Below are 23,335 nucleotides of genomic sequence, written 5' to 3' on the forward strand. Positions count from 1 at the left end.
AATGCAGTGATTCTCATATATTTAGCTAGGGGAGTGCAACTGACCTATTTGTCACCAGCACCCCACTCCCTAAGTGGCTGTTGCTAGGTTCTAGCTTTTGTTTCTTTTATACTATGAGCCCTTTTGGGACAGGGAATCATTTTATTTATAAGTTATTTATGTAAACCAGGGTTTCTTAACCTTGGGCCCCCAGATGTTGAAGGACGGCAACTCCCATCATCCCCAGCCATGTCCATTGTGAAATCCCATGATGGGATTTCTAGTCCATGAACATCTGGGGGCCCAAGGTTAAGACACCCTGATGTAAACCACTTGAACAATATTGTTGATAAGTGGTACATAAATACTTTTTTGTCATCATCATCATAGTTGTAGTAGTAGGGTTCTTAATACCAGGAGGATATCTCCCCATGTTCAGCACTAGCCTCAGCAGTACTGGATGTAGGAACAGCAGAGAGGGTGCAACCATAGTGTGCATCAGTGTGCATAGTGTACAGGGAGGGAATGGCTAGACAAGACACTCCTGCCTGCCCTCCTCACATGTTCACCAGCCACAGGTGGTGAGCACGTTCATAGGACTTCATTACCACAGTGGTACCACACTCACAAATGCCAGATGCTCTACATGGGGTTCTAGGAATTTTACACAAGGGGAGCCAGGTCATAACGTTGTCCAGTTGTCTTTATTTGTTGCTCTTTCAGAAGTGAATGCTTAAGAGTAACCAATAAGCACTATATCACACACTTTTAATCCAATTTAACTTATATAGTACTTTCCTCGATCCCAGAAATTTAAGTTGTGTGAAGAGATAGCGTTTGTTCATTCTCTCTCTCTCTCTCTCTGTGGTGATCCCAAGCAAGGTAATTTTCATGTCAGGTAAATATGCTTAGGATTGAAATTTAAATGTATTAATGTACAGTCTGCAGGAGTTTTGAATTCTGACTAGGAGGTAAACTATGATATGCACAAATCTGTGCTTGTCCAGTTTGGACATCACACAGAAGTGAAGTGCATGAGGAGAGGAGACAGGTAATAGGGTAGGCAGGGCAAGTTTGAGGCATGGTGCTGACAGCCAAACATCAATTGACAGTGATGTCTGAACTTGGCCACAGACAGGGCAGACAAGCATGCATGCACACCCTGTCCTAGACAGAAGGTTTGTTTCTATTTTATTGTTTTGCTTCTATATTATTTAAGGCAACTCACTGAAACCTGAAAGAATATGTTTGAAGTTTGCATATGAACAAAGTTCAATGGTGGGCAAAGCGACAGACTTAAAAACTATTTTCGTAAACCATTCTAACTTTACCTGTGGTATGACCCCAAATGCTTTTCTCCACTGTTTTACAGAGACGGTGTTCCATGAGACATTATCAATTTGAATATCGCCTTCTGTATTCATTAGTCTTAAAAAGGCAAAGAGCAACGTACTTTTCCCTGAGCCAGTTCTTCCTAAAAGGCCCACCTGTAATAATTATGAACATAAATTAATGAAGAAACTGCAGCTCATAAATTAATAACATGCATGCCATAAATTAACAAAAGAACAAATCAGGATGCAATGTTTTGTGTTGAGATGGATTTGAAGCCATAAATATTAATATAGCAGCAGGAATGTTCAATGCAAAAGGACAGATTCTGCTGACACTGAGCTCTCTCATTAAGCCAGCGTCAGCAGCAGCAGGTTTCTCCTTTTCTCACTTTCACAAGCTCACTTTCCCATGACTGGAGAGCAAAAGAGCAGTGGAAGGGAAGGATGGAGACAGCTGCTGCCACCGCCAACTTAACAGCACAGCAGCCCGTGATGGAGAGTCAAGATAGCCACCTGCCCACTCCACACTGCCACTTAGTGTGTAAAGAGCCAGCAGCTGTGCCAGCACACTCTGCACAGAGTGGCATCTGGGCTTGGGAGGCAGGGGTGGACAGGGCAGCAGCAGAGCTGGCTCTCAATCAGGGCCAACACCAGCAACCAGGATGGGCGGTAGGCAGTGGTAGAATGTAGAGACACATTTTGTCACCTGTAAAAAGACCCCCGAAAGGCACCACCTGAGACAACGGCCTCATTTTGCCTCAAGAGGGAGCCCCTGCCAGCACAAAATGGGCAACCATTGCTTGAGTGCTCTACAAGAGAACAAGAGACATAGGGATGTACAAACAGGCTCATCTTCAAGCCAGTTCAACATTATACTGGTCCAGCTTGGTGCAACATTGAGCCAAACCCTGGGGGGCAGTTTGGGGGTTCTAGAGTTTAAACAAAAAAAGTTTTAATTTAATGCTGGGTTCAGCGGCGGTCTCAGGGGTGTTGCTGTGGGTGCCGGGGAGTGTCTCTGGTGGTTCTTCTTTCCCCTGCTGACCTCACCCCAGTCTCCAAAGGGCCATTTTGTCTCATTTTGGGGGTGTTTTGACCCTTTCTGAGGTGGTGGCAGCCATTTTGGAGGCCGATTGCACATGTGCTTTGGCCATTTGTGTGTCTGGGTCATGACAGGAATCCCCAAACTGTAGTACTCCAGATGTTGCTGAACTACAACTACCATCAAGCCGAGCTACAATTTATTGTGGCCAGGGATGATGGGAGTTGTGGTTCAGCAAAATCTAGAGTACCACAGGTTGGGAATCCCTGCATTAAGATATGGATTGATCCTAAGTGGCTAACAAAACCTCTCACAACAGCAACTGGGGATTAAGCCTTTTACTTCATACTCATCCCATATTTTTTCAGCTTGTGTCAAAATCAACAGCTTCTTACCTGTGAAATGGAGATAAATTTTATTCTCTAGCATTCTCAGAAGGTACTGGTTTGCAAGTTATATTGAATAAGGATTAATACATTGATTGATTAAGGGCTGTCAAGTTGGTGTCGACCCTTAGCGACCACATAGATAGATTCTCTCCACAACTATCCATGAGCTCTAACTACATCCTGAACGTCTAGCCATTTAGATTTAATTTTGATTTTTCAAAAGTGCTAAGTGAATGGGTTCTCCTGCAATTTTTACAAAATACAATGTAGATAATTATTGTGAATTGTTACAGCTTAGAAATTAAGGATGACTTCATTTTTTCTTGAGTTAGTAGTGGTATTGTCACATGTTTGGTAGTAGTTCAATTGAAATGGGCTTAAATGAAAAATTCTTACCCTTTGCCCTGGACTTATGGAAAAGGAAATGTTTTCTAGTATAGTCAGTCCTCCATCTACATACTTGGCTGTGAGGCCCTTCACTGTCATTTGCCCATTGGACGGCCAGTTGTACTCATCCTTTACATGCTTATTCTCAATAATGAGGGCATTAGAAAGCTGCTCATTTTTTGATGGTGGTGAAGTTTCGGATTCTTCTGTAGGCATATCAATGAACTTAAATATTCGGCTTACAGACCGCATCTGAAAACCAGAGCAAATACTACCGATTATTTTCTTAAAACCTGCATCAAACAGAAACTGAGAACATTTTTCCCCTAACATGTAATTTGGCCCAAAAACTTACAAATGTTGTTCTGTTGAAGCGTAACGGAAAATAAAATTCTGATATCAACAAATTAATCTTTATTCTGAGGTGTAAGATAAAGTAAGTTGATCTGTGAAGTACCTTTTCTTTCATCGTATGTGTGCTGTTCCTTTGCCATTACAACTCACTATTCTTATGCAGAGGCATATCTAGGGAAAATAGCGCCTAGGGCAAGCACTGAAATTGTGCCCCCTGTCCAAACATCTGACACCCATCTTTCAGATAACTTTACTATAATATCATCTGAAAAATACAAGTCAAGCTCGCTAATCTTTTAATATTTCAAAAACTATTTAGCAGTGGATGTAGCCAGACCAAAAAATGCTGGAAAACTACAAATTTCAGTATGCTGGAGCTCATGAAATACCCAAATACTATGTGGAGGTGTACTTGGAAAACTAAACAGAAGTGCCTGTCTAATTCTCTACTATGCATTGTAGCATCACTATTACAAGTTTTAAAAATAAATGGAGAATTTGACTTTTCCCAGATACTCTGGAAATAATTAAAGGATATGCAGAGTAAACCGTGTCTCTGCTTGGAATATATTCTAGTATTTCAGAAAGACAGTTAAAATGAGAGAAAGAGAGCAAGAAACTTCCAGTGGGCCTTAATACTAAGGATTTCACACCGATTCAAAGACAAACTCACCATTAATAGGCATACTATTAAGAAATCAAATTTAACTCACTTATCACAAGAAGCAAAGTAAGAACAAATGAATAAAATTCTAGCACATAAGCTTCAGCTCAGCATTCACAAGCCCTGAATCTCTGTACATAGTGCCAAACTGAATATGTGTACAATGACTTATATTATATTAATTTTTAAAAAATAATTACCTGTAGCCTCTTCTGGGGGCTTCCTAAAGGCCATGGGGCCCCTGCAAAGGTTCCCCCTCCCCCTGTTGGCCTCTATGTCCTCACAGGGACTATTTGAGCATGTGCGATGGCCATTTTTAAAAATATATATATTTTTTAAATGGCCACTGAAAACAAAATGGCTGCCACACATGCTCAAATGGCCTCTGCTAGGCCTGGCATGGCCTAGGGCCTCACAGAGGTCATTTGAGCATGCGCAGTGGCCATTTTGTTTTCAGCAGCCATTTTTTAAATTTTTAAATTTTATAAAAATGGCGCCCCCTTCAAGTGGCGCCCAGGGCATGTACCCTGCCAGCCCCACCCTAGATATGCCCCTGTTCTTATGCATTCATGGTTCCTAAATGAATCTTAGGATCATTGTGGTGGAAAAATATTTAGTTAATTTACTGCCAGTTCAGATGTGTGCTTCCACTGTCACCACATTTCCTCTATCACATGACATGGGACATATATGTTCATGTGGGGAAGATCTGTATGAGCCAGACATGTTCAGTGTTTCACCTGAGTGCAGCAGCTCCTGTGTTTGCTGAACATTTTGGTGCTGCTGAAATCATACCTATTAGTTTATGTGAGTACTTTTCTCAGGTAATCAAAGGGGTGCAGTTGTCCCACAATGTCATGTGGAAGAACACATCTGCACATTCAGACAAAAAAAAAAAAAAAAAACCCCAACCCAACAAACTCTCCTAGGGATGTGTTAAACATTTTATTTCAGAAATCTTCAAAATAGCTCTGTATACCTAAGGCCAAATTTGTATGTGGATTATCTACATTGAAAGCTACTATTTCCCCCCGTATCATAGAGACGTCTTACTACCATATGCTGAAAATGTAATAAGGCTTATAAACTCTGAAACACAGAAAATGAAAAATATTGCTATAATAAAGTTCTAAATCAATTTCCTAGCCTGGGGTTTCCTAAGAAACATTATTTGAATTATCATTGCTTCTCGGCCTTATGGCTAAGATCAAGTGTAGTGTAGTATTTTAATTATCATTGTATCATTTATGAATCCTTTTAACTTTGCCATCTTGGCCATTGTAAATGATATAGTATTAAGATGTGGAAACTTCATATAGCCTGCTCTTACTGTTCTTAATTCTGTAGCAAGACTAATGACAATTTCTTAAACACAGTGATTAACTTGTGCTGACCTTTCAAATCCTAGGACAACAATGTGGAGTTGTTCACCATGGGAAAGCAAATTTCATGGTAAAGAATCTTTGTGTGTGAATGGTGGGAAAGTGTAATAAGTTTTAGGATTAACTAGATGTTGGTTTTTTAAAATGTTTACATGTCTGCCATGCAATGATACTGTAAGCTGTGTTTGCACATTTCTAAAAAAAGCAAAATAGAACTTGCTAGGCCATGAATGATTAAAATGATAAACAATAAGAAAGGTTTATACCATGAGAAAAAGAAAAAAGAAAAACGACACATACAAATAAAGGGATGGTGATTGGTTTGCTTCTGTCATAATTACCCCACTTTGAAAAACAAAAAAACAAACAAAAAAACAAACCACAAACCAGAGAAACTGATTCGCAGTTTTGTATGTGTGCTCCTGTTCCCCCCCACCCTTCAGAGTCATATTCCAGAAAAGTGTATGTGTAAGATGTATTCACTATAATTCCTTGTAAATCCTTGTGGAATCCTAACCCCCATATAGTACTGGGTTAAAAATAGTCATAGCACCCCACTTCAAATCTGCAATTGTCTGTGTTAAGATGCTCAACATGCAGAGGAGGAAAAACGCCCAGAAGTAAAAGTACACAGACAAAGCTGTCCTGAAAAACTGATGAGGTCAATGGAAACAGAAAGTTCTACAGGAATGCATGCATGAACATCTCACTAATGAGGCTAAGTGAGATTGTTGCCTCGAGCAGCAGATTGGCAGAGATGGCAGATTGGTTGCCTCTGCAGACCCACCATGCCCTCACGCCACTTCACACTTCCTGGAATCACCACTGCCACTGTCCCAAATATTGTGACATGCCAGCTGCTGCACTTATCCTCCTCTCCTCCCTCCTCTCTGACATATCACACCCCCTTCCTGTTCAAAAGGGTGAGGGAAAGGAAGTAGGAGCAGCAGGAAGTGATTAAACACACTTCCTGACAGGGGCGTATCTAGGGTAGGGCAGGCAGGGCACGTGCCCCAGGTGCCACTTGAAGGGGGCGCCATTTTTCAAAATTAATTTAAAAAAAAAATGGCTGCCAAAAACAAAATGGTCACCACTCATGCTCAAATGGCCTCTGTGAGGCCCTAGGCCAGGCCAGGCCTCACAGAGGCCATCTGAGCATGCGCAGTGGCCATTTTGTTTTCAGCGGCCATTTTAAAAAAATTATTTTAAGAAATTGGCACTGCACATACTCAAATGGTCCCTGTGAGGCTCTAGAGGCCAGCGGGGGGGGGGGGGGGGGCTTTGCAGGATGCCCCCATGACTTTTAGGAAGCCCCCTGAAGGGGCTACAGGTAATTTTTTTAAAAAAATAATATAAGTCGCTGTACACATATTCAGATATGTGACTTGTATGTGACCTTCAGACTTGTAGTTTTCAGCTGATATTATGGTAAAGTTATCTGAAAGATGGGTGTCAGAAGTTTGGATGGGGGCACAATTTCAGTGCTTGCCCTAGGCGCTATTTTCCCTAGATACGCCTCTGCTTCCTGATGCTCCAACTTCCCTGCCCTGTGCTTGTTGAATAGGTAGTGGGAAAGAGGACATAGCAAGGAAGAGAAGCAGAAGCCACTGTGTTTGCCACCATAACCAATGGATGGCGGAAGGTGGGCTCTTTTTGCATTCCATGGGCTTGAAGGGTCAGATTGGGAGGGAGCTTATGGTCCAGTCATGGCAAGCTTTGGTAAAGGTGCTGCGTAAATGGGGGTGGCTGCTGGCAACCTTCCCTCCTCAGGTAGCACCACTGAGCCTTGCAAGTATCAGAAAGGGAGCTCTGGATCATACCTTTGCAAAGTGCCACATGAGGAAGAGCTGGCAACCTTCCCTCCTTGCATGGTGTTCTTGCAGAGCCTTGCAAGGATCGGATGGGGTGCTCTGATCTAACCCTTGCAAGGCTTTGGAACGTGCGTTAAGGAGAGGAGGCTGCCTGAGAAAGTGGTCAAGGCGGTGAGAAGAGGCTGGCAACAAGCAGTCTCCTTTCCTCAACCCATGCCCTCTTTAAATGCTTAATGGGGGGCGGGGGTGAGGCTTGGCAGCATTTTGTTCCTGGCCTCAGGTGCTCAAATATTTTGCACCACCTCTGGAGAAATAGGCACTGACTCAGCACAGAGTTGCTAAGCCAAAGGTCGATTTTTTTAAAAAATACATTTGAGATGACTGGTACGTTACTATAGTAGTGTAATACTGTATTATGCTAGAATAATGATAATATGAGTGAGTATATAGTAGTAGTAATGCTTTATTATAGCAGAATAATGACAACATGGAAAAGACTATGCTCAAAATACACAGTTTTCAATTGCTTGAAATTGTTTCTCCAAATCTTTATAACTATTATTTTTAGCAACTTCTTCAAGGCACAATGCTATATTTCTACAATGGCTGAGTACTTTTACATTGAGGACTTAATATGCTTCATATTTTGTTTATTTACTAAATAGTTTGCATCTGTGAAGCACTATATTGAGCTAATATATAAGAATGAATGAATAACACCTGAAGATTCAATTTTCTTGAGAAAAGAAGAAAAACTAATTTCCTGAACAATTAACTGCAAAACCTCATAGGATGCCCTGCTGTACTGGAAAAAGATGTGCATGAGATTGCAAAGCACCGTTTCCTGGAGCATTTGAATACTCCAGATGTTCTCTGGAGTTTAAAAGCAAGAGACCCAGTTGAAAGGGTGTGTGCGCACATGCATGCCTGTGACGGGAGGGAATAGAAAATAAATATATGTACATGGCCCATCCAGAATTTGAATTAGAATTATTAAAAGATTTGGACAATGCTAGTGTAATTTGATGACAACAGCTGTATTGCATAACACAGCTATGCTAGTGGAATTCTGCTGAAATTAATATTAAGTCTCATATATGCCCGCCTCTGTTGCCAGATTTGGCTTTTTTAAAGCCAAATTTTGGGTTAGGGCCCATTTGACTCACGAGTATACCCCTTAGGTTCTGGCCAACCTGCCTCCCTGCCACACCTCTGCACCATTCAAGGTTACCATTTGAGAAGCCTCCCTGGCATGCATGCCAGTAGTTTCTAGCAGTTCTTGTTGGGGTACATGTACGGGCACATGTACCCCAACCTTAGACTTAAAGGTACCAACCCAGAAGTATGTGGAATTCAGGCCTGTGTCTGGTTCCATTTCATTAAGACAGGAATTAATGCCTGGACTCAGGGTGAATTGACACCCAGATCTGCCTGGGTAATGCTTAGTAAATGAATTATAGAGGCAGGGGCAATCTAGCATTGTTTATCAGTTATGCTAGCTAATGAGCATATTTAGCATATAAGTCAGGCCTGGACCGTAACATTCTCTTAAATGTAGCAGCCTGTGTGGAAAGAGAAACTTTTGAGGCTGGAAAGATGAACAATGTGGCAGAAGCAAGTGGCAAACACAATGCTGGAGAGCCAAATTTTAAAACATACAAGAGAATGGGGGTCTAACAGCAGTGGCGGAAACTTTGGAGAGTTGAAGTGGTGAAATATGTTATTTGTGCCCAAATTCAGTATTCTTGGGGAAATGGTATAAGTAAGATATTTTATAATACATCATGATAGGAAAAAACTTGCTAAAAACCCAGCTGTAATAATTGATGTTTGAAGGATATAGGAAATATTGTTAACTATTAGAAATATTGGCTTCAGCCACGATTGTGAAGTTTAAACACTGGAAACTGTGCACTGTCCCTGAACAGAAGGCAGAGTTGAGGCAATGTTGGCCATAGCAGAAATTGACAAATTAACTTTGAATCTCTTGAAAGGGTTGTTAGCTTGATAAACCTTATTATAGGCCTCTGAAAAACTATACACAATGATAGTTAAATTGTGGGCAAATTATTAACAACTAGCTGGCCCGGGCACAGAACATCTGTGGTTCTAGTTCTCCCCGCTCCTCCCTCCCTCCCTTTCTCCACCCCAGCCACTGCCTTCTTCCCTCCCCCTGCCGCTACCACCACCATTTTCTTCCCCCCCTCTGCCCGCACGCCTGTCCACCTCCACTTTTCTCTGCCCCTCCCGGCAGCTCGCTCGCGAACTCTCACAAGAGCTGCCACACATGGGATTAGCAACAGGTACATCTTAGAGAATTCTATAGATAGATAGATGATTTACTAGTACACGCATGTTTCTGAATGTACGTTCTGTGTCCAAAGATGTACATTTTAAAAGTGTGTGAAATTAGCAAACAGATATAAAAACAAGTCCTCCAAGGAATCATTATGGCTCTTACCAGACTATCTACATCTATGCTTGAGTTTACTGCCCATTGCAAGGTTCCCATAATATTCATGGCTAATGTAAGAATGATGCCAACTTTTCCTTCCCCATCACCTGTAAGTGAAAATACAATATCTTAAAATCTCAATACAATGCGTGCGCGCACACACACACACAGTTTGCAGATGTCTCCACCAGATTTTTTTTTTAAATGTCACTGAAAATCAATAAGGACCTTGTGGAGTGTGTGCCTCATCCCACGGTCTGTCACTGAGGATCAAACTACAAACAAGTTACAGTCCTCTTCTAGCAATAAATAGCTGCCATGCTGTGCCAGGCAACACCAGCATTTCTGACCTGTTGGGGCCGCTGCACACATTGAAGGCAGCCCCAGCGGTGTTGCACAAGAGCATACCTGTGTAGCTGTTTAAAACAGCAAGTGCCCACATGCTGTTTTAAGTAGTTGCAAGTGCTCTCTTGTGCAACATGGCTGGATACAGGAGCCCCAGCAAGTTTGAAACACCAGTATGGCCTTGTGCAACATATTGGCCAATGCCCATTAATTCTTTAGTTCTGGGGAGGTTTTTAGATGTGTTTTTACCTCATTTTAGTGCAACATATACTGAAATGATAACTATATACCTGTAGTTGCAATAGAAACAAACGTCACAATGATGAAGAAGATGACAAAAATCATTTCTATCCTCATCTGGAACCAACGTAATGTGGACAGATATAAGAACCAGTTTGCTGTGTGCAAGTTTAAGGCTTTATGGAATAACGTCTCAAAATATGGTTGCCTTCCAAAAGCTCTTAGTGTCCAGAGCCCCTTCAAGCTTGTAATAAGATGTGTGAAAATTGGACTTCTGGCTGTACAGAATATAAATGGATAAACGTAAAGATCTTTAGTGCCTTTCAGAACAGAACTGTATAAAAATCAACAGATAACAAATTCCTTCAGTCCTATGCATGTTCTTGTCTTCTTTTATAGACATATCATGTCACAGGCCATTCAGAATGGTATTTCACTGACTAGTCAAGCATTCTCTTTATAATTTGTTCTCACTTGCTGGTTCTGTAGATATTTAGAAATGCCGAATCCTTGATTGTATGTCTCTTTCTTTCTCAAAAAAGCAAACTTTGCAGGCTGAATTTAATTATTGCACCCATACCAAATAATACAAGAGGCAATATTAACACAGACAAATTAGTGTAGGAGAAAGAGCCTCAACATGATTAAATAACACAATTCAAGTTAACTGCCTGCAGCAGGCTGACTCTCCACCTGCAAACTGTGTGGGCAATACACTCAAGCTGAAGGTCAGACAATAGCATCCTTCCCCTAACCTCTTTGGCCCAGAGCAGCAGATCAGAAAAATCTGGATTCCTGTTCATCTTTGCCAACCCCAAAGAAGGATCAGGGTAATATCAGAGGCTAGGGATGTGCAAACCGGCTCGAGGACCAGGCCTGGTTTAGCTTGAGATCAAGCCAAACCCCCTGGGCTGGCTCAGAGCCAGTTCAGGGTTCTAACCTGTTAAAAACCCTGCTAACTTGACAAAGAGGCACCTTATAATGTGGTGGTTCTCTTTATTTAGCAGGGGGAGAGTAACTGGCCCTATCTACCCCCAGCACAGTACCTCCAGTGACTGTTGCTGGTGTCTATCTTATGTTTCATTTTAGATTGTGAGCCCTTTGGGGACAGGGATCCATCTTATTTTTTTTGTTATTTCTTCGTGTAAACCGCCCCGAGCCATTTTTGGAAGGGCAGTATAGAAATTGAATGAATGAACAAATGAATGAATGAAAAGGGGTTTTTTTTTTTACTCCAGGGAGTTCTGGCATGGCCAAGGGGGGTCTCTGGTGGTTCCCCCTCCCCCCCTGGCCTCCCCCCAGTCCTCTATGGGCTGGTTCAGCCCTCTTTATATATACACACACACACACGTTAGAACCTGAATTCAAGCCATGACGGGGTTCTAATTCAAGCGCCAAAACCTGACAGGCCAGGTCCAGTTCGAGTCCAGTTCGGACTCAAACCGAACTGGATAAATTTGTTTTGTGCACACCCCTATCAGAGGTTACAATGCCCCAAGACAAAGGGGCTGTTGCTGTTGCTGAAGCAGGGAGGAGGCCCAATTATAGCCCTTGCATCATCAAGCCTCAAATGTAAAATTGACACTACCCCTTTTGTTAAAATGTACCCAAGGGTGCTCATCTGTGAAATATCCTACTCCTATGTCATAAGAACATAAGGCCCGTCTAGTCCAGCATCCTGTTTCACACAGTGGCCGACCAGATGCCGCTGGAAGCCACAGGCAGGAGTTGAGGGCATGCCTGCTGTTTCTCCCCTGCAACTGGTCCTGCCCACACTGATCCTGCTAGTTAGCTGTGACCCAAAGCATCCTTACTAAAGTGGACAGAATGCAGGTAGGTTTAAAAAAAAACTTCCTGATAATGGCCAATCGATTAGGAAACAAAACATTCCTACTCAACCTTCAAAAGGACAACCCACTCTGTGCCAAGAGTAGGAGGGAGGAAAGCCACTCAGCAAGACATGCACAATAGGCAGGAAAACCACACCCCTAGCCAAGAATCAAGTGATGCTTGCCATCCTGCATCCAGTTGGTTTCGTGCACATTGTTCTACTAAAATTGATAGGTCTAAATATTGGCCAAAGGATTAAAGCACTGTATGTTACAGATTGTTTCTGGAAACCAGAGGCAAAGTGATGACATAATTAATTTAAAATGTCAAGATAACTGTTATCTACAGTTCAGGTTTGCCATTATTTATTTATTTATTTATTTAAACAGTCAGACAGGTGTTGTTGACTGGTTTGTTTTATCCAGACACCGAGTCCTTCCCAAGGACCTGGGATGGCTGAATTTTATTATCAATGTTGTTGATGTTATAGATATTGTCGCAGAATATAGGCTGTTCCCAGTAAAGTTGCTCACAGCCTATATTATGCGACAAATATTCTGTGAGAATTATTCTGCGAGAATAATAATAATAATAATAATAATTATTATTATTATTATTTATTTTATATATTAATTTATTATTTTATATATAATTTTTTAATAATAATGATCATCATCATCATCATCTCAAATCATCTCAAGGTCAGTTTGCTTTTGCTTTAAATAATTATTATTTAAAGCAAAAGCAAACTGACCTTGAGATGATTCCATACGCCCTTCTAATAAAGTTGCACTAAATATTGTATAAACAATTTTGGAGAACTTTAGATTTGTAATGGAGGCAAGTGAGATGGTGAAATACCTAGTGTTCCTTTCAGCTTCCGCTCCCTAATAAAAAGCTCATTTTATTTTAATAAATACTTATAAATCAACTCTGGTCATTTTCTTTTGTGCTGGCTTTGTCCAACTTCTAACTTTTTTTCCTTCTGCAAAGTATAGCAAACTTTTTCATCTGTTTCTGGACTAGTGCTGAATGTTTTCAAAGGAGAGTTCTGTTCTCAGAGACAATGGGATCTTGCAATGGGAAGTTAGAAAGCACGTTACAGCATAAATCTCTGTTCAATCTATTTTTGTATGTTTGAGAAGTTCGTCAGTTTTGCTAGTCATACCTTCAGATTCCAGTTGTTTCAGCTGTTGAGAAGTATTCAGGAAATATGCTCTTAACATAACAAAGGCTGCTATCACCGGCACAGATGCCAGGAAGATGTAGGGTTGTATAACTGAGACTACTGCTATAGCACCAATCACAATGAGCATTAACTGCAGGATGAAAGAAAAATGCTATTGACACAATATACTTTCCTCCACCTAATGTTACAAATTAGATATTGGTGATTAATTTCCCTGGAGATACTAGTATGCGTAATTCAAACATCCCAGCAGTGCCTTCCTAGTTAGGATTTGCATCTGAGAGGAAAAAAATAATAATCTCACAGTATTTGGAGACAGGAATCTCAGAAATTAGTAATTGTTTCATAATGTTAAATTAAGTGCCCAGTAACAATGCTTTGAATGACCTTACAAGATTTTCAAAATGCACATGTGTAAACCAGGTTAAAAATAATCCAATGCAAACACTTTTGTAAAATTTTTACAGAACACTTTTCCTTCATGCATTATCGATATGGAATGTGAAAACTCTTGCATCAAAATGCAGAATCCATCTAGTTTGCAGAAAAGATCTTGAGAAGGAATCTGGTTTCTTGCTTCTAGAACTATCTGATTCTAGAACTATCTGTTGTAATTATTTTTTTTATTTAAAAAATGCCTTCTATTAGGGAAACATTACATGACACATAATGTAATAATTATTCTCCTTTCAGTCAGACCCTGACATCTTTTTATTATAACTTATTGCAAAAAGCAGCCAAAGCTGCTAATAAAGCAAAGCAACAGTTTTGTATTCAAGAGTATTCAAGATATAACTGTATGATATAATTCCAGATATAGCTGAGGCTATACATTGAGGCTATTCTCACAAGCAGCAGAAACCGGACTAAGAAACCAGCCCGATTTCTGCTGCTCATGTGCTGCAACAGGAACTGCATGGCTCCCGGCAGCCAGCCCTCTTAAATGCTGCCCCACCCCCATTAAATGAGGTTAGCGGAATGCGCACTTTGGCTGTGTGTCATCACGGCGTGGCTCTGCACCATGGCAACTCACGAGTAGACCCCGATGGGGAGGCTTCAACAAGCCTCCTGGTGTCAGTGGGCTCCCCAGAATGCCTCGCGCACTCACGCAGGGCATTCTGAGACTTCTGGGGACCGGGAGGCCCGTGATCCCTGCCGCCCCAACCAACTGCATGACGGAACCAGTAATCATGTGGGTGACTGATCCGGCCGCCTAGGGCGAGCTGCCTGCTCGTGTGCGGGAAGAACGGGTTAAGCCCACTCTCCCCACAAATCCCCTGCAGGCTCTCCACACTGCTCTTGTGGACAGCCTCATAGGCTAACGAATGGAGCACTGGTGCCTCATGAAATGTGCTGGTCCTGAGGACGGAATTGACTAATGCAGCACCAGCAATTTTGAAGATCTCCCCTTCCCCCAGAAGTGCTCTGAGCCACCTGAAAATAGGTCCCTGATGACAGCACATATTTTTGTCATATTTGGGGTAACACACAAGACTTCCAGGGGAATGAGAGGCAGTTGAAATGCTCATCACAACCACAACCACCCAACATGCAATGGTGGTGCTTTAGCCTGGAACTGATGCACAGCTCTAGTGCTTCTTTGGGTCAGGAGGTCAGCCACTCGCCACAGCCTTACCCATAGGCCGATAATGCATGTGAGTGTGTGTGCAGAGAAAGGGAAGGAAGACTAATGTAAGCAGTTTTGCTCACAGCCTGGTGCAGAAGAAGGCAGAGGCATGGGGACAGTATATACGGAAGAGACGAAGAGGAGGAGAGCACAGAGATGTAACAATTTGGGTGACAAAACACTTTGAGGATAAGCCTATATGTAGCTGAACACATACTAAATGTTGTTAATTCTTCTTACTGATTAAGATTTATAAGATTTACCTGATATCTATGTCTAATAGACAACAGAACAATTCCATCCAAATGTATTTTATGTTTACAAACCTGGATGAAGTCAAATATTGTAAGTGGCAGTAGATCATCAAGTATTGCTGTATCCTTTGAGAATCTGTTGAGGATTCCTCCTACAAAATGAAGAAAATGAAAATACTGGTAATAAAGGAACAGATTGTTTTAGAACAGTTTGCAGTTCTGGAGTGAATTTAGCATTAAATTGAGGTCTGCTATACAAATACACTATTTATTATGGGCAATAGAATTTTAGCCCACATAGATTAACCTGAATTTAGACACATAAGTAGTAATTTATGTAAATCCAGCTGACACATTGGAAAGTCCAGCAATTCCAGATACAGAGTGGGCTATGGACCCCCAAATGCAGTTTCTACCTCATGTGTGCTATAATGTGTGCCACACAGATATGTGAGTACATTCTTATGTGCAATATGTCCAAATATATCCAAAATTTGGGCCAGCCATAAATAATTTACGATGCAATCAAGTATTTTTACTATTTTCCTCTGCAGTTAAGTTTTAAAACACTTCAGAAGCAAATTATTCAGCAGCAACTAGTATCCAGAGGCAGTTTGCTCAGAGGTAATCTTCTTTTACCTGAGCGAAGCATGCTTCCATGTTAGCATGTTTGGGATCCCTGGCTGGAATCCAGAGCTGCCTAATGTGGGCACTCCTAACACTCCTGCCCTGCTGTGTGCTGTCCCGAAGTACTTAAATGCTTTCCTGAATGTGCCCAATTTAATGGTGTGTTCCTGCTCTAATTTAATGGTGTGTTCCTGCATCTGAGACCCATGCTCTACTAGAACAGAAAGGCATAGCTCAAACACACGAGATTGGAAAGGCATTTGTTGGAGCTTTGGGGACAGTGCACCAAGGATGTTAGGAGCACACACATTGGTTTATTCTGGATAGCAGCCACTGTCTTCATGGTTCTAAATCTCCATTAAATCACTATTTAAATCTAAGTCTTATAGATTAACTGATTTGCAAACCAGGCTAATAAGGGAACCAGGTCTGGTTCTACCTGCTTTCAGCTTGTTGAAGGAAGACATGGGTGCCTGAAGGACTGCATGCAGCATCTTGCAGTGTAGAGTTTTAGAAACAGTTATAAGGCTGTGCACCAAGGGGATGCCTCTAAAGATTCCCAAGGCCAGCAAGGTATCTGCCACTCCCACATAAATGTAAAAAATATAATATTTGCTGTCCTCGGTAACAATAATTCCAGTCTTGTCAGAATTATCAGAGGTAGTATTTAACTGTGTCATATTTTTTGAAACTTGATATCTGTCAAAAAACAACATAAGCAAATATCATTGCAAATCTGAATTAATGTATATTTCTAATACAATATGGCAAACTGGAGAAGTCGTCACAATTTCTGATTTAAATAAAGGTTTCCCATTTTGGAGGATGTAGGTTTGAAAAGAATCCAATTTTTCCATGGATGGAATAAAGATGCTGATAATCACGTAAAATATGTCTAGGTTGCTGCTGTAATATTGGTGCTGATCTTTATCTTCATTTGAAAATTATGCATATTGTTTAAACATTTTACAGCTGAAAATATACATAGCTTCTATTTATACTACAAATCTATTTAATTATTTGACTTTACAGCCTACAGCCAGTCCTGAAGAGAACACATGCAATGGCTTCCTCAGATACTTCTGTTAAGGCATCAGACATGCACTGGGACATTTGCACCAAGTTACTTGCACTACTAAACCAAACTGGAAAGCTGCATGAGCTCAGTATGTTAACTGGAACTCTAGACTGGAGTGCCTACTTCAAAAATAACTATAAACTGAGTTGGACAATGAATTTCATATAAGACAAGGATATTTTACATACCTCTAGAAATGTCTGCCATGAAAATGTTGCCAGCTTACTGGTAGGAATTTGATAAAACAATCTTACAAGAAAGTAGAATTCTAAACAGCCAGGTCCACACAACTGTCTGTGAAAACTTACCAAGTAGGTACTAGAGGTACTAGAAGTAGGGGTGTGCATGGAACCAGCTGGTCTGGTTCAGTTCAAATCTGGTTCAGCCCTGACCAGTTCAGTCCAGCACTTCCTTGAACCCATCCCCCAAGTTCAGTTTGGTCCAGGGGGCTTCATGTGTGTGCGTGTATGCATATGTGTGTATATGTGTGTGTGTGTGTGTGTATGTGTGTGTGTGTATATATATATATATATATATATATATATATATATATATATATATATATATAATGATTTTTTATATTTTCCTCCTCCAGCAGAGTAGTTTGAGGCAGTGGAGGGGGGTCTGTGGATGTGTGTCCCACCAGCCTCCCTTATTCCTGAAATCAGCTGTTCAGTCACTCTTTGGCTGGTTTTTGGCCTTCCCCCCTTGGCGTGATGGCCATTTTGGAGTCTGCCGCACCTCCGCAATAGGCTTCTGCATGACTTGGGTCATGCCAGGTCACACAGAGGCCTATTGCACAGGCGCTACAGCCTCCAAAATGGCCCCCACGGCAAGGGGGGAAGGCCGAAAACCAGCCGCAGAGCAACAGAATGGCTGATTTCAGGAACAAGGGAGTCCACAGGTGGGGAAGGGAACCTCCACAGACACCTCCACACCACTGCCTTGGAGAACCCCCCCCCAGAGGGGGTAAGTGTTATTTTTATTTTTATTTATATATATATATACACACACACACACACACACACACACACACACACACACACATACACACACACACACACACACACTCATGAACCACTGGGGGGAATGTCGGTCCAGGATCGGACCAAACAGCGGGTGGTTCAGTTCACCCCCAAACAGTCAAACCAAACCAGTTCAACACTGAACATGTTCAATGTTGAACCTGTTTGCACATCCCTAACTGGAGGTTGTGCAGAGTGTACACCCCCATCGGGAATGACATCTGAACCTGACCAATTCCTGTTCCCAATCCCAGTTATTCACTTCCACCTTAATTTCAAGAGGGCACAGAAAATCAATAAAATCTAAGATGGAAGTGGGTAACTGGTATTGGGAAACAGGCTTGGGCAGATTCAAACATCATGATCAATGGAAGCACGTGCACCCCACAATCTCCAGTTCTTCTCATGCCTACAAGTAGTTGTGTGAACCTGCCCATAGTAAGTAACAGGGTAAGTAACACCCTCCATTCATGCTCACTGATTTTCCCTTTCCTCTCCAGCCCCTTGCATTCCCTGAAAATCTGCTCCTGATTGTTGGGAGGAATTCAAGAGCAGATTTCCACAGAATGCAGAGACTGGAGGAAGAAAAGGAAATTGTCTGGGTGAGGGGGATGCACTTCCTCTTGTGCAAGTGCAAGATAGCACAAAGTTTAGATACAATCCTAAGACAGGCAAGGCTTAGATATAATCCTAAATCCCATTGAATACAGTGGGGCTGTTTATTTCTAAGAAAATATGAGAAGAATTGAATTGTATGCTGCAAACTGAACCACACTTACTTGGGAATAAGCCCCACTGAACACAGTGGAACTTCCTTCTCAATTTTTTAAAAAGCAAAAAAATAGCACAAGACTGGACTGCATAAATGAAAAATGCACCAAGCTTATAGAAACATCTAAATGGAAGACTCAAAGATATTTGTGGTAAATGTGATCTACACTTATAATTTACTTTCCTAGTTTGCCATTACTGCTCTTAAAACCCTAACATATTAATTAATTTTAATATACACTACGGAGATAAATATTCAATTAATAAAATGCAATAAATACTCACTGAATAAGCAATAACCCCGCCAGGGAAGCAGCCACCTGCAAACCAGAAGCCTCTAGTTAACTTTATGTATGATCACAGCCATTTTAATCCCACCCTTCCTCCAAGAACCTCAGGGCACCATACTCAGTGATCTACCTCCACCATCTTATCTTCACAGGAATGCTGTGAGGTGGGCTAGATTACGAGACAGTGGCTGGTCCACGGTTACCCAGTGAGCTTCTTGGCTGTGGGGATAAATATATATTTTATATTTATACATTTTGTTATTTGCTTAATTTTACCTGCTTTGCTTTTATCTAGCTTGTGGAAAGTAGAGCTATGCATCAAATCAGAACAATAATTGTTTCCAATTCAATACAGCCATATCATATGGTTTTTTAATTTTATCATTCCTGATGCAAATTTCATAATAGCAAGCCCCATCTAATACAATACAAACTAGCTGATGTTTTCCATATTGTGCTGGACAGTATGCCATTCTTTTGTTTTAAACCTTGTATCTTTTTAAATCTGGCATTGTCCCCTATATGAAAACACTGAGGGGAGAAGGAGAGGAGTTATCTGATTGATTATCTAACACAGGCTAGGAAGCTGCTGCCACCATCCAGCTCCCATGTTCCAGCTGAGGCTTCTCCAATTGTCACCAAAGAGTGTCCAGGAATCACCTAGGTCTGCGGGAAGCAGAGAAGGGGCAGACACAGACTGGGGAGCTGCCACCAACAGCTCCCATGTTCCAGCTGCGATGGTCCCTCCCTTCCCAAACTGCCACAACAGTGACTAGGAACCGCCTTGCTCTGGAGAGGAGAGAAAGGACAAGCCTAAAGAATACAACATGTCAGCCTGTTGCTTGCTGTATGGTTCTTTATTGATGCTTTCATATAAACCACTTTTGGAGGTTTGCCTGAAAAGTGGTATATAAATGTCCACAAATAAACAATAATGTCCATCTGTAGATGAACATTACTTGAACATATTCTCAAATTTGCAGCTACTGAAAGCATGCTACAATTTGTTCATCACGTCTCTGTTCCCCTTCCAATCACAGTGCTTTGGGAGAGGGGTGTAAAAACAATGGCTGGATTCAGACAGAACATGAAACTGGAGGTTGGCAAACCCACGGTTTATATTTTAAATTGTCAATTGCACTGCAAATGTTCATCAAATCGCGGCCCACCAACTTCCAGGTCGAGGGGAGGGGAGCCCCTCCCTGCTGCTTGGCTGCCAAGGCCGATCCCATCAAGCTCCATGGCCAGACTGTGGGGAAAGCATCAGCATGTCAGCAGAGTGGCCGCGACTGGCCACAATCTCGAAGTGCTGAGTGTGATTTGTGCATTTTCACCATGGACTGCCTGCGTTTGACAGGGAAAGGGCATTTAAATCCCTTTAAATACCATGCCATGCCCGTGCTTCTTCTGGCAGTGATGGCACCCCTCACAAGAGCTGCACCCAAATAGCCCCGCACAAGCATGATCTGCGGGGAGGGGGGCTGGTTGGGGCACTATTTCCCTATTACTCTGGAAAGGGAAGAGACTTCCTAGGAGGACATATGTATATGAGGGAGGGCAAAGGATGCTGCGGGATCTGTCCTGCCATGACCTAGGATGCTGTTGTGAGGGATCACCCCATCAAAGCAGTCCATGGAAGCCAAACTACACTCTGGCTCCACTGGCAGCTTGCTCATGAGAGGGCCAATCTACTGGGGAAGATCATGTGGCTGTGACCCCTAGGTCTCCCTTTGGACTGCATGCTCATGAGTTGAACTAACCCACCAAAGAAGCCTGGGGGGGGGGGGGCAACTCTCCATGGTAAAAAAAATAGAACAGAATCACTGTAAAACAGAACAAACATTCCCTGTGAAGCCTTACATGCACCCAATTGAGATTCTGACATTCCATGTGTCAGAGCCAGGCCTGCCACATGCATGGCCAGGAGGAACACCGGGTACATGGGCGGATCTTTAAAACCCATTTAAAATTCCTGGGCTCAGCCTGGCATTGTGTGATATGCAGATCTGCCAGCACAGGAAATTGTGGGAGGGGGTGATTTCGAGTGACCCCAGGGTGATTTCCCGAATTTCAGTGACCCCAGGACAGCAGGGTCACTGTTTCGGGGCACAAGCAAGGGTGTGCATGTCCACATGGGTGGATGAGTTGGCAGGGGGCATGCTTTGACAGCTGCTTGGCGGCAGTCACCAAGACAGGGAGAGCATTTACTGGGCTACCCGTCCCCGTGAAATTCCTGCACAGAGCAAAACTGCCTTGATATAAAGCCCCAATGGCCTGGCATTCTTGTGAGCGAGTGGTCCATGGGAGAAGAGAGATGTTTTGCTGTCAGGAATCATTAGAGATTGTGCTTGGCAATTCTCCCCCTTACTCTCTGATGGTCATTCTCATGAGATGTAAGGGGGTGTCCCCATAACCTGGGGATTCCCTTGCTCCTTCTGTTCCACTCCATCTCTGAGCACTCCAACTTGAGTACTGCTGACTCTGGTGACCATGAGTAAGCCTAGGGACCACAAACCCCCCAAGGGGAAGAGGCTGGGGCTCCTTTCCAACCCTTCTGTGAAAAAAAATAGCACTTGGCTGTGTAATAATGCCTGCTTGGGACTGCCTTTAAAACCTGACCACGGGCACCCCACCTCCACTGCCAAATGTTCCACACTCGGCACTGTGATGGGGTGCCCTGCTTATGTTGCCACCTGGAGTGTTTGTGCTTGTGAACATACATCATGGTCATTTCCTTCTGGGGCAGCAAAGCACTTAGTCCCCATCCTGTCGTCCTTTCCCTTTTCCCTCCTGCTTGCCAGGAGGAGGGAGCAAGGGACAGAGTGGGAAGAGGGAACGTCCCTGTGTGACTTGGCCGCTTGACAGGCCGACAAGCCTGGGATGGAATGTGGTAACATCCCTGTTGCTGGGCAACTGCATTGCTGGATCAGGGACAGGCGGGGCGAGGAGTGCTTGGAGAAGCGGTCAGAGAGAGGTGCCGCTGCTGCAGGCATGGAGCAAGCATGATCCCAGGTGTGTCTGCACCACTGCCTCTACAATTGTGGTTTGAAAATCAGCACAAAACTGTGGTTAAGGTGGTGTCCAGGTTTGGACATAACCCATTGGCAGCCAAACCAGAGGTTTCGGCAGTGAACTTTTGTGGGAACCTAAAGTACAGATCGTTTGGCAAGGCAAACTGCAGGTTGCTTTTGCCACAAAACCGTTTTCATGAATTCAGACGTACTGGAGTTCCAATCTCTGCTTTGTTCAACTCTGGTTTCGTGCTACATCTGAATCCAGCCCCTTTGAAAAAAGGTGTGTGTGTGTGTGTGCGTGTGCGTGTGTGCATATGCCTCCTTCCTGAAAAATCTAGCACACATCAGCCTGGAGAGTTTGGAAGATAAAATGCTGCCCCCCCCCCGCCAAAGGCTATCAGTGCTTCCAGCATTGAAATGTCTAAGCAAAGCAGATATGTGGTGGGGGGGGGGGGCAGTGGGGAAGAGGTGAGCCTACTTTTCAGAAACTCTGGCAAGTCTACTTGAAATTGGAGTGGTAGCAAGCCCTAACAATCAAGCCTAAGAAGGATCTACCTCTCCAAGACAGATATAATGCATTTGACCAATTTGATCCAGACTGCCATTTGCATCAAAGGAACAATACATTAATTCCTTGGACTGAATTGGAATCAGATCAGATCAGTTATTTTGATCTGTTTACAGCTCCAGTAGAAAGGTTTATGGACCAAATAAACATGTTGATTGTGCCCAGACCTAGAAACAATCACTACAACACACTGCACCATCCGATCACTACAACACACTGATGTCCCTTTAATCTCTTTTCTTCTAATTATGCTATGACAATAGTTTTCTATTATACTAATTATTTATGCAGAGAACATTAGGAAAGGTTATAATTCCAGTTGGCTAGGATCTGAAAGAAATCTAAATAAATTTACCATGCAATTTTCTTTAACACAATTTCTTTTTCATATCTAATTCCTATGTGCATATATTTGTTTTCTGCCTCTTTTGAATTACCTCCACCAGTTGAGTTTGCTCACAATTACTGTTCCATCCTTTGTAACTATTACCACATTGATAGATTCTTCTACAAGGTTGCTTTGAGGTTTTCCAGCCTTATTATTGCCTCGTATATCTTCCTAACAAGTTTCATTTCCTAAACACTAGTAAGTTTTTTGTTGGTCACAAACCACTGATTACAACATTAGTCTTTAAACGACATTACTTTCCTCTTTGTCTTGCATTTAAGAACTGAGTAGCCTA

The 23,335-nt window shown here is 42.4% G+C and overlaps 1 protein-coding gene across 1 annotated transcript in view; it reads right to left on the reverse strand.

Moving 5' to 3' along the window:
- The window catches only part of CFTR (CF transmembrane conductance regulator), a 145,441-nt gene that overhangs the window by 25,280 nt on the left and 96,826 nt on the right, over window positions 1-23,335 (reverse strand). Inside the window, exons 16-23 of the mRNA XM_053253764.1 lie at window positions 19,066-19,100; window positions 16,346-16,605; window positions 15,352-15,431; window positions 13,378-13,528; window positions 10,430-10,657; window positions 9,801-9,901; window positions 3,138-3,380; window positions 1,311-1,466 (exon numbers count right to left, since the gene is read on the reverse strand). Of these exons, the coding sequence (XP_053109739.1) occupies window positions 1,311-1,466; window positions 3,138-3,380; window positions 9,801-9,901; window positions 10,430-10,657; window positions 13,378-13,528; window positions 15,352-15,431; window positions 16,346-16,605; window positions 19,066-19,100 (1,254 nt within the window). The remainder of the gene's footprint in view (window positions 1-1,310; window positions 1,467-3,137; window positions 3,381-9,800; window positions 9,902-10,429; window positions 10,658-13,377; window positions 13,529-15,351; window positions 15,432-16,345; window positions 16,606-19,065; window positions 19,101-23,335) is intronic.

This window comes from Hemicordylus capensis, chromosome 5 (genome assembly GCF_027244095.1).
Source record: "Hemicordylus capensis ecotype Gifberg chromosome 5, rHemCap1.1.pri, whole genome shotgun sequence".
NCBI lineage: Eukaryota > Metazoa > Chordata > Lepidosauria > Squamata > Cordylidae > Hemicordylus > Hemicordylus capensis.